Source organism: Lycorma delicatula, chromosome 2 (assembly GCF_047948215.1).
Source record: "Lycorma delicatula isolate Av1 chromosome 2, ASM4794821v1, whole genome shotgun sequence".
Lineage (NCBI taxonomy): Eukaryota > Metazoa > Arthropoda > Insecta > Hemiptera > Fulgoridae > Lycorma > Lycorma delicatula.
Genome location: NC_134456.1, coordinates 61,464,820 through 61,484,158, shown reverse-complemented (window position 1 = coordinate 61,484,158; position 19,339 = coordinate 61,464,820). Strand labels below are relative to the sequence as shown.

The following is a 19,339-nucleotide window of genomic DNA, read 5'->3' as shown; positions in this document are numbered from 1 at the left end:
AAATCATGTTAATATTCAGTAAACAAAAGAAATGAATAAATTATGAATTTACTTATATTTATACTATTGAGATAAAATAAATATATTTTCTGGTACACAAATTACTTCACTCTTCATTTTCTCTACTAAGCTTGATGTAGAATGGTTGTTATTATGTGGACTGGCAAAGCCATTTTCATGAGAGATGAACTTGTCCAAGGACATCTTTTAACTGTTATGTTATGCCACCCAAAATATATTTATTAAATACAATTTACTTTGGGAAAAAAATGATTAATTAATTAATGTACGTTCAGTATAGCTTTCTTTCATAGATACTGGGTTGGCAAGATTGTAATCTTGGTTTTGTGTGTGAAATAAAATTCAGTTTTTGTTTTTATGCAAAGAATGAACTTTAATCAATTATATAATTTCCATTTTGTCAGTTAATCTTTTGCCATCTTTCTGGTAACTTCAAAAATTTTATAAACTTAAAATGGTAATCTGATGCAAGATGAGAACTATACGGGGGGATGAGATATCATTTCCCAACCAAGCTCCAATAATTTTCCATGAGTTACCAAAGACGTGTGAGCCTTACATTTTCTTGTTGGAACATGATTCCTTTGTGATTTGCCAATTCTAACCATTTTTCTTTGATTGCTCCTCCAGTTTTATTAGTTGTTTATGGTAAATATCTGAATTGATGGCTTGGTTCCTTAGAAGTAGCTCAAAATACACAACATATCTGTAATCTAACCAAACTGACAGCATGATATTTTTTTTATTTATTTCATCTTTAGATGTTACTTGTTCTGGATGTTACTTCATCATGCTTGGACCATCATCGTTTTTGATTGATGTTATTGTAGATGATACATTTTTCATCACCATTGATGATTTGTTTCAAAAAAGGGTCGACTTCATTGCCTTTGAAATATATGTCACAAATATTGGTTCACTGTGTTAAGCAAATATAATGCTATTTGTAAAAACCAAAATTAATTTCTTGCCAACATTAGTTTAATAAGAAGAGTAAAATCTTGCTTCACTAAGATGTTATGTACACCAAATCTTTCTTGGATAATGAAGTTTATTTGAAATCACACACTGAATAAATTACATCAATGCTGTAATGACACTGACAACTGCTGTGAGCTGTTATTAATAAATGCCAACAGAATGTAGGGTTACTATTCTCATAGGAACCAGTTTATTACACATATATTCAATTATATTTAAAATATATATAACTCACTATGCTAATAATTAATTCCAATACAGAAAATCATATCAGAGATCATAGCCTGTTGAAATGTTCAAGAAAATCTGCAGCAGGTAAGTGTACAAGTCTGTCAGTGTAAGTAGGTATATAATAATCCACCACTTACCAGGGGTTTGTCCATTGTGGGCATTCTGGATCCTTAATGACTACGTATTAAATTATGTGTGTTAATGATTATATATCAATACTCTGAAATTAATAAAATTGAGCATGGCAGTTTATATTTCATATGTAAGGTAATTTTTAAATAACTTTATGTAAAACTATTATTAATGTAACTAATATACTAAATAAATACTCAATATAAGATAAAAATAACTTAAAAATGAATATGGTTTTATTATTTTCAGGTAAAAGTAAGGATTCTCAAGAAAAATCATTTTGGTCAGTTCTTAAAATACCATCAATATTTATTATTGGATTAATGATTGTGGTGAGTTCTAACGTCTGGTCATTTTTGGATCCAACATTAGAACCTCATCTACGAGCGGTAAGTCGGTGTTTATTTATTGTTCAGGTAATATGTACTAAATGTACTGTTTAAAATTAATGACATAGATTACATAAATAGAGAATAGAAACAGACGAAACCAGGAGGAAATGTAAAAGAATATATGGGATTACTGGGTGAGAGTAATCCAGTTTAGTAATCTGATAGTATTACTTGAGATAATCAAAAATCAGTTTGTAGCTGCAAAATTGAAAACTGTGAGACCATTAGAAAAGATTTTCATTATGTTCACTTGTCTCTATTAGGAGAAGGCTTGGAAGAAAAATGAATATGTTGCAACTTGTAATTTACTCCACAAAACCAACACATTTGTACATAAAACCAAAAACACTGCATAACACCCATATTAGAAGAACAACTAAAAATCCATAAATTAACATGGCAAAATATACATTTAAATGAATATTTAAATTCCACAAAACAATATTTTAGACTGTAAATACAAAAAAAAATCAAACATACTATTTGGTCATACTCTAACTGGTTTCATAACCACTTTAAGACGAGAATACACTATTAACACCACCATCTGCAACATCATTAGAGAAAGAATTGCATCATATTATTTTCATACAGTATTATAACTAAAGCAAATTTCTACTATTTAGAAAGTTTTTTTTTAATCATTATCTTTATAAAATATTAAACCTCATTTTATCAAGCTGTCCTCCAGTTTTCTAAGGGAATATGAATTAAATCTTTTCCTTAACTTCAATTTGCCCGATGTAAAGATAGAGAAATTTTTTTGTAAGTCGTCTAGTTCAATGATTCCCAAACTGTGCGCTCTTCACTTGGGCGCCGCAAAATATTGTAAAAGCTTCATAATTAATTGAACCAAGACATTTACATTTGGCCTAAGTAAACAAAAAAAAACAAAGTGAGAAGTTAAAAATATCTAGATTTTTTTTGTGCGGTTTCTTTTTACTTGACCTGTATAAAAGTAAAGTCGCCGGCGCAGAATATTCTAGCGAACGCGAGCCGGCAACGCTGCACCTTCTCGATCGCGCTAGACACGTAGAGGTGCGTAGACCCTTCGCGACAGACTTGTACTGCTCTGAAAGATCTTGCGGAAAGCATATAAGCAAGCGTTGCCGGCTCGATTCAGTCAGTCGGCTTATAATCTAAATCTAGATTAAACTCAGCGCTTCTTATAAATAAATTAATTTATGTACTATAGTTAGTGTTATATTACTTCTTGTTTGTTGTCTTCTATCGAAGATCACAAAACTATTTATCAATAGTTTTGTGATCTTTTGCTCTTGTATCTTTAATGATGGACCAATTTTTGAACAGTAATAAACGTAATAGTTGCGACAAAGCATCAAAGTCCTGCACTGAATCAGGTGTTAAAATGTGGTAAAAAAAATAGGTGTTAGAATGTGGTATAAAATTTCGTCCACTGAAAGCGAGTTTTTTTAAAAAAAACTGTGTGAGGATATGCGAGTCGCACACTCGTCTTTGTTGTATTATAGCTGTGCACGATGGCTCTTCCATGGTATTGTTTTATCGCGTACCTTTAAATTGCGGCAAGAAATTTATTTTCTTAAAGAGGAAGGATACAAAGATGCAGAAGATTTTGCTGATGCCGATTTTTTAATAAAACTAACATATTTACGCGACATTTCTGAAAAGCTGAATTCCCTTAATCTCTCTCTGCAGGGAAAAAACATGCACTTATGAAGTCAACGGAAAAAATATCTGCTTTTATAAAAAAAACTCAAACTATGGAGAAGAAAATTGAATGAAGATGCAAACAAAGATTGTTTTTTAATATTGCAGCAGTTTTTGATTTCAAATAAACTTGATGTTTCTCAAGATATAAAAACCATGTTTGAAGGGCACTTATCACAGCTAATTTTATCTGGTTTGAGAAATACTTTCAAAATGAAAATTTCGGTAGGTTTACATGGATTCAAGATCCATTTAACACTAGTGCTCCGTCTGAATTTATTTCTACGGAAGAAGAGAAAATTATCGAGTTATCTTGCGACAACAGTTTGAAAGAAAAATTTGACGGCATGGAATTGACAGAATTTTGGATTTCAATAAAAGATGAATATCCCCTTCTAAGTGATAAGGCTCAGCGGGTTTTAATTCCATTTTCGACGTCGTATTTGTGCGAAGGTGGGTTTTCGACGGTCGCTGTAATAAAAAGCAAGTGTAGAGAAAAAATCAACAAGGAATGAGGGTGGCCGTGTCCAGTTTAAGTCCACGATTTGATTAAATATGCAGTGATTTGCAGGCTCATCCATCACATTAATTATTAATTTAATGTTAATAAAGTAAAAAAAAATTACATAATGAAGATACAGGGTTTTATTTATTTTTATCTCTTACTTACGTGTTACCTTTGGGCCTTTTACTTATACCTTCACTTAGGGTAGGGCGCCGTGGAAAAATTTTAATTTAAAAAGGGGGCCGCGACTCGGAAAAGTTTGGGAACCACTGGTCTAGTTAAATCATTGATTCTCAAACTTTTTCGCCCACCGCCGACAGTGAGAATCAAACATTTTCTAGCACCCCCAAAATTTTTAAATTTACCATCTATTAAAAATAATAATTGCAACTGCTGTTTTTAAGACGCGCTCTTAAAAACATCAATTGCAATTATTGTTTTTAAACGTGACATATCCTATTTCTCAGTTGAAACTTACATTTTAAATGAGAGCAATTAAAACGCAAATTAAATGATATTTGTAAGTATTTTCATTAAAATTGCTTTCAAAAAAATTACAATTGTATTAATATGTTACATAACAATAATAGCGACAGCATATTCAGTAAACAATACAATAATTAAAACAAAGCTTTCAATTGAAAAATTACATTTACATTAATGTGAAGAATGAATCTGTTGTGCTTTAAGGAGTTTGTTAATATCAGGCTCGAATTTACTTAAAAACAGCCATAAGTCACCGCGTTCGGTAACATGCAGCCGATTTCTCTTTTTTGTTAGTAACGTTGCTAAAGCACTAAATCCACGTTCAGATATATACGACGATGGGAATGCTATCTGAAATCCGTTGAACAATCGACTATAATTCAGGACACAGTTACGGGATTGGCTTTTGCAACCAAAATTCTTGGTAGCCATTCTTGAATTTTATTTTTTATTTTTTCATTTGTTGTCAGTTCTATAAGTTGTTCTAACTGGGATGATCCTGATGTGTTGACATTTGAAAAAGGATCCAACACCCAGTCTGGCATATCCATACATAAAATGTTCTGGAGTGGTTCTTTGAAATCACCGTGAAGGTTCTCCAAGTGCTGGCAGTAAACAAGACAGTCGTCGTTGTTGAAGAATAATGCTGATAAATTAGGGATGTTATTAAACTCACGTCTGCCAGTATTTCTCTTGTGTAACAGCAGTTTGGCTACCACAGGAGCAACGATAGTTTTTTGTTTTAATCAAGTTCAAGTCGTCGCCTTGAAGCTGAAGATTAACATCATTAAACAATTTATATAGGTCTGTCAAATACTCAATATCATTCTTTGATGTAATGAGGTTGTCTGCGCTACTCTGTGTCTTTATTCTCCAGGAACTCTATCAGAGAGACAAACAGATTGTAAAATCGAGTCAGACAAGTACCTTTTGATAGCCAGTGCACTTCTGTGTGAAGAAGCAAGCGGTTGAAATCTTCATCATTGGCAACACAAATCGACTAAATAATCTGTTATTTAAAGAGTTTTTCAACCATAACTGAAAAACAAATGTTTTCAGATCTATGTTTTATATGAAATATAATATTTTTTTCTTTTTAAAATAAATTTTATCATTATTGTATCAAACAATTTCTACATTATATTTAAAATAGAAACTTGAAGCTTACATGGCACTTAATGCTAAGAAAAAATTAATGAAAAGAGAAGCATCTTATAACCGCAAAACATGTTAAGTACGTGTGGCTAAAAAATTTTCTTTACTTTTACCATTATAATACATTTCTGAATATGTTCATTTCTTTATAGTATGGGATATGTATATATATATACATGTGTCAATTTTCTGATTGAAAACTGTATTGGTTTTGTTACTCATTGGTCTAAATCTACATTCATAAAGTTTTTTTGGTTCTAGCTTGGGTAACTGGCTAAGAGGACTGATTAAAAAAAAAAACAAAACAAAAAAACAAGGAATATCACTAGAAATAATAAAAATTAAATTTTTGAAGAAACTTTTTTGAGTTCCCCCAGTAAAAATATATTTTCATAATTTTTTTATCTTTTGATAATGCAACATGTTGACTTAAATTTTACTTAAAATAACATATTATTATGGTTGAACAAGTTTTCAACTTTTATCAGAAGTTTTACACTCCACCACAAAAAAATAAAAATGTTCAAATCATTTTTGAACATTTTTTCTTTTGATAAGAAATACCTATTTCTTATAGCTAAATCTTACTGCTATTTATAAAAACACTTTTTTTATTCAAAAAAATCATCTGTTACACATCCACCAAATTTTTAAATCTAGAGGACCAGAAGCATACTGTCCCTAGTGTCTAAAAAATGTTAAAGTTTTATTTAACATCCTCTGAGATCCCTCCTGATTTACTCCAATAAAAAACTGAAATAATGCGATATACAATTTTTTTCAAAATATGCATTCTACCTTCACAAAAAATTGAAGTATATCAATATAGAAAAAAATCAATCATAATCTTGGATATATCAATATCATCAAACCTCCTAATATACTTCAATTATGAAAATTCAATGGATCTTGCAATTAGCATGAAATTAATATATATATTTTTTTAAATTGCATATACAAAATTGAACTTTTATGTACATATTTTGTTAATGTTGTCTTTCAATGTGATCTTTCTTAGCAATTAAAACAGCATAATTGAAATAAGCCTATTATCCCATTTTCACCATTTCACAAAATTAATTTTTACTTATATCATGTAGAATTACTAATTTTAATAAAATTTGCATGGGAAATTAATTGTAAATCATAATTGAAATACATCCCATCTTATAATATAAAATATTTATGAGAGTGCATTTCCTCAATAATACATTTTCAAATGATCCCTCCAGTGCATAATACAAATAATAAAGTCAGCATTTTTTATTTATTTGGTCTTTTACATTTTTCTGGGAACAATATTCATTGTTTCTATGAGTAATGATAGTACATGACCGAAGTGATAACTGGTACTCTTGCTAATAAGTAATGAAATTAGTTATGTTGTAAGGAACATGACAATTTTCAAGTTTTTCACTGGGGAAGAATTGAATTTTAAGTTTTATATTTGCTAAAATAAAGTTTAGTAATATCATAGTTAATGTTTTTAAAAGTTTGAATTTTCATACTTATGACATATTATGTTCTAGAAATTGAAAAGATTTTAAAAATTATTAAATACTTGTGCTTTAAGGTGTAGGTTTAAAATAAAGATTAAACAATTTTATTTTTGTTAGCGAGGCTCTGAAGAAATTACATAGAGCAAAAGCTGACTTAGCAACTAATAAAGTTTTTTGTAACTTTTAACTTAAAATAAACTGAAATGTAATCAAGTTTTTAAAACTTTTTAACTAATTTTCAACCTTGATATAAAATTATTATGAATTATTTAGAATTTATTTTTTAAGAATCTACAGATAAATGTTTTTTTTTTTTTGTAGGTAAACTATATAACACATTTTATTGAGACTCTTTTACCTTTTTTTCAGTTGAAACTGACAAGTAAAGAAGTTGGTTTAGTATTCTTATTGTTTTCATCAATATATGGAGTCTTCAGTTTAATATGGGGTTGGCTGGCAGATAAAGTAGGAAACCACTGGAGTATGATGGTAATTGGACAACTGTTGTCTGTTGTGTGTTTATTAGCTTTAGGACCATCACCTATTCTGACACAAACACCAAAGTAAGAAAATTTGTATTCATTATCTTCATTTTTTTTTTTAATATGAAAAATATTTGTTATTTATTTATTTATTTTTTGGGTTATATGGGCATCGACTTATGCGGTTTATATCACCATCAGGTTCGTCATATGTAAGGGTGTAAAGGGCCCTTACATTTTATTTAAAAACACCAAAATAGTCAAGACAGAACATTTAAACACAAAAACTGAAAACACTTACAGGGTGAGAAGGGCCCCAATATTAAAATTAAAAAAATAAATAAAACACAAAAATATAAATGAAAAAGAACGGCTTCACAATACCAACATTTCCTTTTTTGTTTCCCTTATTTTATTTAAGCACAACCGGGGCAACCGGAACTGCTATTAAGCAGCACATCAGTTGCCCTAGGATGCCGTGGCAGTTGACTCCCCCTTATAAATTGTCCTGTAGCATGTAACCCATCAGGGTCCCCCACATGTCATAGGAGCAATTTGACCACCTGTTCAGGATGGCCAAAGAACCCCTCGATGGGGAAGCTGCCCTTCCCGGTCCTGACCTACCTGGCTCCAGGCATGCCTTGCACATACTCTTTGCCCCGCAGCATCTGTCTACCCTCGAGGGTCTCCCATGCCATCATTGGATACGCTTCAACTCCCCCACACTTGCATGCAGGTGAGTCCAGACACCCTAGGCAAGAGGGCTACCTCCTGGCCCTATACATGCCACACTTCAAGACTTCCCTTTTTTTTCTGTACATAGAATTAAACTACTTTGCTTAGAGATTCCTCACACAGCTTGAATTTCCTTATAGACTTGTTAATAGTCCACTGGTGTGCAGATATGCAACTATTTTTTCTTCATTTCCAATTCCCATATCAGCAGCAATACTATTTCTTATACCGAACCTTTTTCTGAGGTCCTCATATATGGTACACTCTTCCATTAGATGCTTTACTGTAAGTGTTTTATTACAAACACTACACACTGGTTTTTCTTTATCGGTTAAAAAATATGAATCTGTTATTCGCATGTGACCAATTCTAAGTCTGGTCACCGCCACTTGTTCTCAGCAAGTCAGCTTCACTTTGCTCTTCCATTTATATGGAGAAGTTTTAACTGAATGTAGATTGGTATTTAATCTTCTTCAATCATTACTCCACCAGTTTCTTATTGTATTGGTTAGACAATTTTTAACATCTGCCACTTGTACAGGAAGTATATCCAGGTTATTACAGACTGTTGCCTTTCTGGCATCTTCGTCTGCACTTTCATTCTCTACAATACCATCATGCCCTGCAGTCCTTACAAATACAATCGCTGTCCTTGTTGATTTAAAACACACAAAATGGACAGGATATTTTCAATAAGGACACCTTAATGTTCTTGTTGTGAATTGCAGAAAGTGCAGTTAGAGAGTTGGAACACATTAGCACTCACAGTAGTGTTTTGAGTAGTGAAGAGCTTGCTGTATGGCAATAAGTTCTGTCGTATAAACACTTGCCATATCTGGCAGTTTTCAAAAATGGGCTTCTCCATTCACATACATGCAGCATCCAACACCATGTTCAATTTTAGAACTGTCAGTATAAATTTTAATGTGTAGCAACTGACAGTTGATAAAAATTCCTGTTGGATGATTACTTGTGGCTTCTCTTTTATATTTTCATGAGAGAGATCCAGTCTTGTGTTTACTGCTGGTAAAAGCCATGACGGTATTTCTCTTGTAGAAATTGCTAATGTCTCTGGTACAGCAATTTCATATTTTCTTGTCAATTTGTGATATATTATTCCTGATAGTCTGGAATAGGTAGCACAATGTTCATGTAATACTGCCAAAGAATGATTGTTGAAAGTTTTATTATTTATATGGGTAAGAAAGATCCATATATTTACCGCATATCTTAGCAATAGGATGTCTCTTCTATAATGTAATATCGCATTATTCTGTCTTCCAACATTAGACTAGTTGCCGGCTTGTACCAAATACGTCTGTGGCATATCTTATTCCGCTGTTATGTATTACATCTAACTTTCATAAATGCAACTTTCTAGCGGATGAATATACAACACAAACGTAGTCGAATTTCAATTGAACCAATGGTTTATACAGCCTCAGTAGTATTTATTTCTCTGGGCTCCAATTGATGTTGGATAAACATTTTATAATGTTTAGGACTTTTTTGCTTCTAACTCTCAAATCCTGTATATATAATCTTCATGTAAGGGATTTATCTAGTAAAGACCTAAAAATCGCACATTATCTTTGGATGATTGTTGATGGTAAAAACAGGACTTCGGTGAGGAATTCTCTTCCTATAGAAGTGTACACAGCATGCTTTCTCTGGTGAAAATTTGAAACTATTATTCTTCACAACTTCACTGAGGGTATTTATCGCTCATTCCAATTTGTACTACACAATAGCTGTAGTGTTGGCATACACAATTGCCAGATCATCGACATAAACACTTTTGCTGATTTCTGCTGGAGTGGCTAATATTAGTTTATTGATGGCGATCGTAAACAAGGTACTGCTCGAGCCTTGTGGTATGACATTTTCCAATCTTTTTCCAAATGAATATTCATTGTTGACGCATACTTGGAAAGTACGGTCGTTCATATAGTAGCTAAGTAAAACTAGCATATTGCCATGAATGCCCCATTCATATAATTGAAACATTATTCCATGTCGCCAGGTCATATTGAATGCCTTCTGCAGATCAAGAAGACTCCAACACAATGTTTTCTTGTGATGAAGTTGTTATATAAAATCCAAACAAATTGATTATTTATCATTTTTTCAAAAATTTTTCCCATTGTGCACATCAAATAAATAGGACGGTAACTAGTGGGATCTGATACGATTTTTCTTTTTCTTTGGAACTGGAACAATGTGTGCTCTTTCTACTGCTGCAGGTACATTCTGCAGCAGTAGATCCATCCTGCCATATCTGATTACATACTTCTAACAATCTACATTTTGCAGTGGTATTCAGGTGCTTGATCATGGCATAATGAAATTCATCTGGACCAGCAGCTGTGTTGCCAGCTTTCTCCAACGCTTTCACAAGTTCTTCTATTTTGAATGATACATTATATGAGTAATTCATTTCAGTTGTGAAATTTAGCAGACCCTTGTGTTCTGTTTTTTGTGTTCCAAAATATTCATCGTAGTTAGCTGTTTTGCTGGCTTCTTCGAAATGATTGGCTAGTAACTTTGCAATTTCGTTTGTAGTATCTCTAACTTCATCTTCATATTGAAAGCAAATGATGGGAGTAAAGTTTGTTCGTCCACAAAACCCTCACTTTCTTCCAAATGTCTGATGCAGTCATATTTCTGTAAATGGATGACATGTATTGTTGCCAGGATCATTTTTTAGCATCTACCGTAAGTCTTTTTGCATAAGCCCTGAATTTTTTAAAGGCAATTAGGTTTTCTAATGTTAGGCATTTCTTAAAAGCGTTATATGCTTTTTTCTTTCTTCAAATAGCTTCACTTATTTTATCGTTCCACCACGGAACGGGTCACTTCTTGTGTTTGCCAGATGTTTTGGGAATATATCTTGATGTCGAGTCAAGTATTGCATTAGTTACATCGTCGATAACGGCTTGAATAACTCCAGTTGTTTCAGGGAGTATCGTTCTAGCTGTGAAGCTCGTCTAATCTGCCTTATCAAACAAACCTTAATTAACAAACAAATTAATTAATAAACCTCCAACATATTTTTTTTTGATCCAAAAAGATTTGCAAGGTAATATCTGTGTAATACTCAAACATTTAAAAGTGAAATTCAGTCTTTCTCATACCACAATCTTGAATATTGTTCACCACCAATTAGAATATCAAAATGTATGCACTGGGTATTACTCCCTTAAATGATCCCTTAAAAAATTTCATTCATTTCTATTTCTCAGTTTAAAGAAAGTAATGAATTCCTGGAAAGAATAAGAGGGGGGAAACTTAGTTATTTTACAAAAAAATAAATTCCGATCTCTGGTTTAAAGGTATGCCCAGGAAAGTATAAGACAAAAATGGCTACAACAACCAGTTTCTTCTACCTTCTGCCAATACAGTTTTGGTTCTTAGATTTCATGCATCACTTCCTACGTATGTTACTATTAATCATTTACCTTTTCTAGCTGGGATTTTCCCCCCGTTGATAAACCTTTCATAAAAGCGTATTTTGTGCTCTTTATTTCTTTTACCATCCATACCTTTTCCTGTACATGTCTTGCATTAACCCAAGTTTCATTTAGATAATAAATTGTCTTACCCTCTTCACAGAATAACTTAATTTTTTTTAAATATTCTCTGCACCATGAAATAATATCTTCACGTCCAATCAATAAAGAATTATTTTTTCTGGACATGAAACTAAAATTCATTGATTTTAAAACACAATGTAATGAACTTGTAGAAAATTTTGGCAGTTCTGAATTAGCATTTAATATTCTGTTTATGGGATTTAATATTTAGTTTAAGTTAGAAAGCTCGTTAATGAAATAAAACGAATGAACTTTTTCTGATAGCAGTTTTAGTAAAAACATCCAACTTTTCAATCATTTTCACATGCTTTCAAGTCTTTTTAGGGCTAACACATTTACTATCAATTTTCTCTTTCTGTATTATATTAAAAATTGTTCTTTTGCTAACACCTGTTGCATTAGTTGCTTATGTCTCTGACTGAGATTCAGGGTTATCTTATTTTAAAGTTTTATATATATGTTGCTGATTATTTTTTTTGGAGCTACTTAAGGGTTTTCCCGATTAATATTTCATTACAGAATCACTCATTGTTAAAACCAGATTGGCAGAAAAACACAGGTAAATTATAATTAATGAAAATAATACAGAATATAAAACTGTTCTAAAAATGAACTATAAAACTGTTTTGTACTGTATGGAGTAACATGAAAACACAGACTGAAATACTTTCTTTCACTGATCTGAATCATTATAAATGATGTTATCATTATTAAACATCAATAACAAAGACTCAACAGAATTTTTAATTGCTTATCATTGGCACGCCATGGCGCCAGACAAATGATAGCTTACAGTACATTATTATATGCATAAAACAATTGTACTTGCACGTGGGAGCGACAGAATGATTCAGCCTAAACTAGTGAAATAAAATTCATACTTGTTGAATTCATATTTATATCTGCTGCATCATTTCAAGACACAAGGAATAGAGAGACAGGCATGTGAGTTTTATCCTAAGATAAGAACAAAAATACATAAAGCATAATTATTTTTAAGACTGAAAAACTTTCTCAGTAAAATATTTTAAGGATAATGATTAATAATTCTAAACTTAATAATTACATATACAAGCATAGAAGTTATCTTGATAAATTAATTCACAGACATTATATTTTTTGATGACTCAATACAATCATCAACTATTTTATGTTTCAGCACTCTTTTGGAAACTCTAGTTGCACTTTCAGCTTTGGGGATATCAGTTGCTCTTACATTAATGCCGACATTCCAGGCTCTTCTACAATGTGCTGTGTATGAATAATTTTTATATTATATTTTAGTGATATTTTATTTATTACTTTAAGTAGCATTGACTCCTGGGTCATCCAATAAAAATGCCAATGGCATATAATGAACAATACCCATTGTTCTTATTACGATATTTCATGTATGCTTCATGTAAAAAAACTTGTTTGTATTTTCAAACAAACTATTTGTACACAATAAGGTACAAATAGTATAAATATAAAAATAAATTTATTTAATTCTTTACTTTCTTTACAAAAACAAAACACTAATTGTTTTCAATAATTAAATAAAACATCAGTAGGTATTCATTAATCCATCCATTTCTTAATAATAATAATAATAATAATGTTAAGTAATGAATTTGTGATACAGGCTCTGAGAATTATTTAAACTATTAACTTTTTACACAACAAACCAAATTGGATTTATTAAATATAGTCTTAATATAAAAAAAATTGTGGTTAAAAAATGTTTGTCCTCTGAAATCCAAATGTTTGAGCGACTGTAATCATAATGATATGACAAAAAACCTCTATACTTAATAAATTGGTTCAGTCTTTCATTTAAAAAACTGATAGTTTTAAATAATAATGTTTTATTTCCTAAAAAAAAGTACTGAAAATGGACATAAATTATAACAATTACAAAAAGAAAACTTGCAACAACAAAAAAAAAAGAATTGAAAATCATCTCAATATGTTGTTGAACCACTCACTCATTTAGCCATGACTTGCAAATTTTTTTTGCAAGCCGTTGACTTGCAAAAACATAACTGCTTTTTAAGCACTAACTACTCAGTATTGTACTCTCTGAGTAATTAAGTTGACAGATGAAAAATTAATGTGTTTCCGCAATATATTTGTATAGATCTCTCTCATTTAATTTATAAATTAGTCTTAGCCATGAGTCCCAAGTTTATGCATAGCAAGTGTGTACAAACCGATCTCTTAACAGATGTTTTTTTATTTACAGGGAAAATGGTCATAAAAGAGAAATTGCTACCTATAGTATAATTGCAGGTGCTTGGTCTTGTATGTACTCATTGGGGTAAGCTACAAAATTGAATATGCTTGAAGATATATGACTAATAAAAATAGTATTTATTTCTTTATTAACATTTACATTCATAAGGTGATACCCATTTACAATTAGCATATGTTTTTTACATTGAGAATTAATTTCATATGCTGTAAAAAATGCCAAAACAAATCAGAGTATAATATTGAAGTCAAGATATTCTGGATGAAAGACAAACCTGCCACCCCTGAGTCTAAATTACTCACTGCTTTCTAGCTCTAAAATTTAACATTATACGAGTAGTTATTTCTAAAGTAAAGACCATTTCATTGTAAAAAAATTTATTCTGAAAACTTTATAAATATTTTTTATTTCTCTTAAATTACATACCCTATACTACTTCACTAAATAATTGCCACATGAATTAATATATTTATCGTAGCAATACACCCACCAGCTTCAATAACCCTCGTCGTATTTTTATGCCGCCAGTCCATATAGCCATTGATTAACAGCATTCTTAAGTTCATCGTCACCCGCGAATTGCTTACCCGTCAAAAATTCTTTCAATTTCCCAAACAAATGGTAATGAGAAGGAGTTAAGTTCGGACTACATGGTGGGTGGTCGTAAATTTGTTTAAACGTGTCGGACCCGCAATTCGTGGATGTGCATTGTCGTGCAGCAGGACGACGCCGTCTGTCAGCCGCCCACGTTGCCGACTTTGAATGGCGCGCCGTAACTTACGTAGAGTTTGAAATCAATCAGCAGTATGTAAAAACCTATTCCAAAAGACTGTGGCCATCAGTTTGCGTCCAAATGGCTGTGGCTTGACCTTTGTTGGTCTGGTTGGTGATTGGGGATAACGTCATTCACTTGACTGTCGTTTTCTCTCTGGTGTGTAATACGAAATCCATGTTTCATCGCCGGTAACAACTGAATTAAGGAACTCGTCACCTTTTTCTGTGTAGCGAATAAAAAATTCCAAAACAGATCCCATTCGTATTTTTTGTGACGTTCCGTTACGACGTGGGCAAACCTTTCTGAAGCCTAAATGGTCATTAACAGTGCAACCAATAACAGCTCTTGAAATATCAGGAAAATGAAGGGCCAGGCCGGAAATCGTTGAGCAGCGATCTTTTCTGATTTCATCATTGACGCGTTTCAACAAGTCCTCGGCGATTATCGAAGGCCTCCCCGAACGTTCCTCATCTTACACGTTAATTTTGTTATTTCTAAAACTTTCACACCATTTACGGACGTTTCTTTCATTCATTACATTATCACCGTACACAGCAACCAACTGCCTATGAATGTTTTGATGGTTTAAAAAACATTAACATCGATTTTCCTATCCATTTTATAACGTAATAACTCACACGTAATCAAAGATACTACAACTTACAGACAACAATGCAATGGTACATTACTAGCGTGGCCGTGAACGACACAGATTCGCCAACCATAAGGAGAGAAATTTCCCAGCGGTCTTTACTTTAGAGATATCCCTCGTAAATGAAGAAATATGTAGCTTTTTTTTTCTTTTTCCTGTTTAGCCTCCGGTAACTACCGTTTAGATAATTTTTTAGAGGATGATATGTATGAGTGTAAATGAAGTGTAGCTTGTACATTTCAGTTCGACTATTCCTGAGATGTGTGGTTAATTGAAACCCAACCACTAAAGAACACCGGTATCCACAAGAAATATGTATGTAGCTGGTTTAGGTTTAACTTACAACCGGTTTCACAATAGTAATTAAATTTTCATTTTTTTCAATAAATTTAAATATAAATAATTAAAATATTAAATAAATTTAAATATAAATCATAAATTTAAACAGTTGGTTGTTTTCATGGTTAGTGTGCTAGCCTATAATTAGAAAGGTTGTACATTAAGTCCCAGGTTTAAAGGAATCCTGGTTTACACGATAGTAAATCTACCACAGAAATCAAGAGCTAGAACAAATAAATTCATCTTTCACAAAATATGATTTGATTTTTATCAAAGTTATCCTTTTTTTGGCTACTGCTGCACCTATTGTTAGCTATTTTTACTACTGTATAGTTTGTTCAGAATAAAACTCACAATCAAGCAAACTGCTAGGCTATGAAACCAAAAATGTTCACTGATGAGTATTCCTGTTTGCAGGCTACAGTTGCATTGTTGATTTACTATTTTCTTTAGAATAGGATAATTCCCAATATTATTATACTCATTTGTAATCCTGCAAGATCCTTTCAAAATCTTGTTGATTTCTTTTTCTCCCAGTAATGTCCTAAACATGAACGTACAGCAAGCCCATTCATTAAGTAACAGCAGTTACAGATTCTAGTGATTAAAATGTTATTTTCTGTCTTAGTAGCAGTGAATAAGAATTCATATTTAGTAATTTTCTCTCTAAAAATTCAGCTTGTTTATTTAATAAAACTTTTACTACCATGACAAAACTAAAAACAACTGAAGAAAACAACATGAAACTCAAATACAACTCACAACTAAATTGTTATTATTATTATTAACGTTTATTTAATTAGTAAATTGTTATTTTGGAAACGATTACCATGAGATTGTGGTGTGCTTCTTATATACTTGTAATTTGAATAAATTAGTATACTTGTGTTTTTAACATAATGTAATTTCATGAAGCATGTCCTTTAATAACTAATTAGTGTCTAAAAATGTGTTTTCTAACAAAGTTTTGTGTGTTTAATAGAGAAGTACTTGGTCCTACGTTAGGAGGAGTGTTGTTAGATAAATACGGATTTCCAGTTTGCTCTACAGTAATGGCTGCCATTACATTAATGGTGGTAAGTAATAAATAAAAAATGCATGAAACATAATAAAGCAGTAGTGTCCATGATGAGTATTATAAATAAGTAAATAAATATTTTAATTTGATCAGTAAATATTAATACTTTATATAAGCCACATCAGAAATAGGTAGATATGCTATTAATCATTCTGTGGCATGGGCTGTCCCATCAATTTTGTTTTCTTACATTTAAAAAAAGGGGTCCAGTTTACCCTGAGAAAATCATCTTCAGATTTGCCCTGCTGTACCAAGTGTTTTATTGTGAATTACTAAAAACTTTCCCACATTAAAAAAACTTCCCTTTTTCTTCACTTCCTTTCTCCTTCTACTGATCCTTCCAATGCAATTATCAAGAATCCAGTTACTCTAATCACATGTCCCAATCAGTTTTTCCTTTTATTTTGTGTAGTTCCTGCTTAAGTACTCTTTTTTCTTTAATCCTGTTAATTACTTCCCATTCCTCACTTTATCAGTTTCATCTTATTTCCCCCATTCTTCTCCAAATTCACACCTCAAAAGCCTTAATCCAGTTCCTTCCCTCTCCTTATCATCTATACAACAAAACACTCTGTAGTGTATTATATATATCCATAACTGTTATGGACAATTTAATGATTTTTAATTAAATTATAATTAATATTTGTTTAAAGAAACTTTATTAAATTTATTTGTTTTTAGAAAATATATGTGTGCATACTACATTCTAAGTATAAATACTATACTCTATATGTGCACAAAGTAAATCGGCAATGGTATTTTACTTTATATGTAATACTTTTCAGTCATAATTATTTTTTTTCATTTCAGTGTCCTATTTATACTTTCTGATACATTAAGGACAAAGCAGATAATTTAACATCTAACCCAGTTACAACAGGTATATATGTAACCAGTCAGAAAACACCAAATTTTAATCAAGTTAAAAGTTTTAAGTTATGAAAAATACATTAATTTAATTTTGTTTAGTTTGGTTAGTCATTTCTGAGGTTTACGGTTTCAATAATCATCACCAACTGTAATGGTAAAAATTGACATATTTTAAAGAATCACAATCAGAATACACTTTATCCCAGCCAATCACAATTTTTTTTACTAATCACAGAGAATTTTACAAGAAAGATAAATTTGACTAATCAGAAAACACCAACCTGGGTTTCCTATTCAAAAGATACAGGATTCTAGTCAAGCATCAAACTAATTGATGGGAAGCAATGTCATTTAAAAAAATAAAAGGAATCATAACAAAAAAATTATTTCAAAACTTTTTAAACCTATAAACTGAAAATCAATTACAAAGTAAATAAAATTGATCTGATGGAACTGCACATATAAAATTAATTAATACAGCCTTACAAAGAATTAATATTTAAGTGTACATCTTTTAATTTATATTATTAATATACTACATATAAATTTTTAATATTAATTACTTAAAAATTTTAAACCAAACAGGTAATTTCTTTACTCAGTTCTGGTCTTTAATTAACTTGCTCTCATTTACCATACACTGGTTTGTTACTACTTACCACATTACCACAAACAATTCTCATTAGGATTCAGTGAAACCACTGCTTTAACTTATAAAGGATAAATCACAATTTGGCAAAAGATCATATCATGAAAAGAAAAAAAACGGTAGGAAAAATTCATCAATGTTATAGAAAATTTCAGCTTAGCTATAATTATGAAATTATAAAAATATTATTTCGTACTATAACATTGCATCAAACCAGTCAAATGACTGAAGACAAAAAAAAAAACTATAACATTAATTATATAACTTCGTTTTTTTTTTATATTTTCAGGCGGTAGGAAGCCTGGTATATTTTTCACTGCAATCTACATATATAAGTGAATTTAACGAAGAAAGGAAACCATTGATGAAAAAACAAGACAAACATGTCTATTATGCAGATCTAGCAGGAGATGCATGTGTTATTTTTGTACCAACTGCCCGCTCTCCATTATAGAAAAACGACTTAAGATATGTATGCAAGTCTGTGTATAAATTTATGTATGAGTGTAAATGTGTTTTTTTTTAACTATATTAAAATAACTGTAGATATTGTAAATACTTATAAAATTATATTTTTTAATCTCAATAAATTAGTGATACTTTTTTGTACAAATATAATTATTATTACTTGTAGTTAATTTTTCTATTTATATAAGAATGTCATTTATAATTCTGTGTCAATATTTTAAAACTGTATAAAAAAAAGTGACAAAGAAAAAATATCATCATATACATTTTGTAATTTATATGATTACATAACAGTCTGTATAATTTTTTTCATAAAATTTACAGTATTGTGATGTGATACGTATTTATATTATCTACAATATTTGTCCAATAAC

At 31.0% G+C, this 19,339-nt stretch overlaps 1 protein-coding gene across 2 annotated transcripts in view; it reads left to right on the top strand.

Moving 5' to 3' along the window:
* LOC142318849 (MFS-type transporter SLC18B1-like) overlaps positions 1-19,339 on the top strand; it is a 71,355-nt gene extending 52,016 nt beyond the window's left edge. The window contains exons 8-13 of one of the 2 annotated variants that reach the window (XM_075355411.1): positions 1,615-1,754; positions 7,461-7,654; positions 13,061-13,156; positions 14,126-14,200; positions 16,883-16,976; positions 18,787-19,339. In XM_075355411.1, the coding sequence (XP_075211526.1) occupies positions 1,615-1,754; positions 7,461-7,654; positions 13,061-13,156; positions 14,126-14,200; positions 16,883-16,976; positions 18,787-18,951 (764 nt within the window). In that variant the 3' untranslated portion in view covers positions 18,952-19,339. The remainder of the gene's footprint in view (positions 1-1,614; positions 1,755-7,460; positions 7,655-13,060; positions 13,157-14,125; positions 14,201-16,882; positions 16,977-18,786) is intronic. The other variant, XM_075355409.1, reaches the window with a different exon arrangement.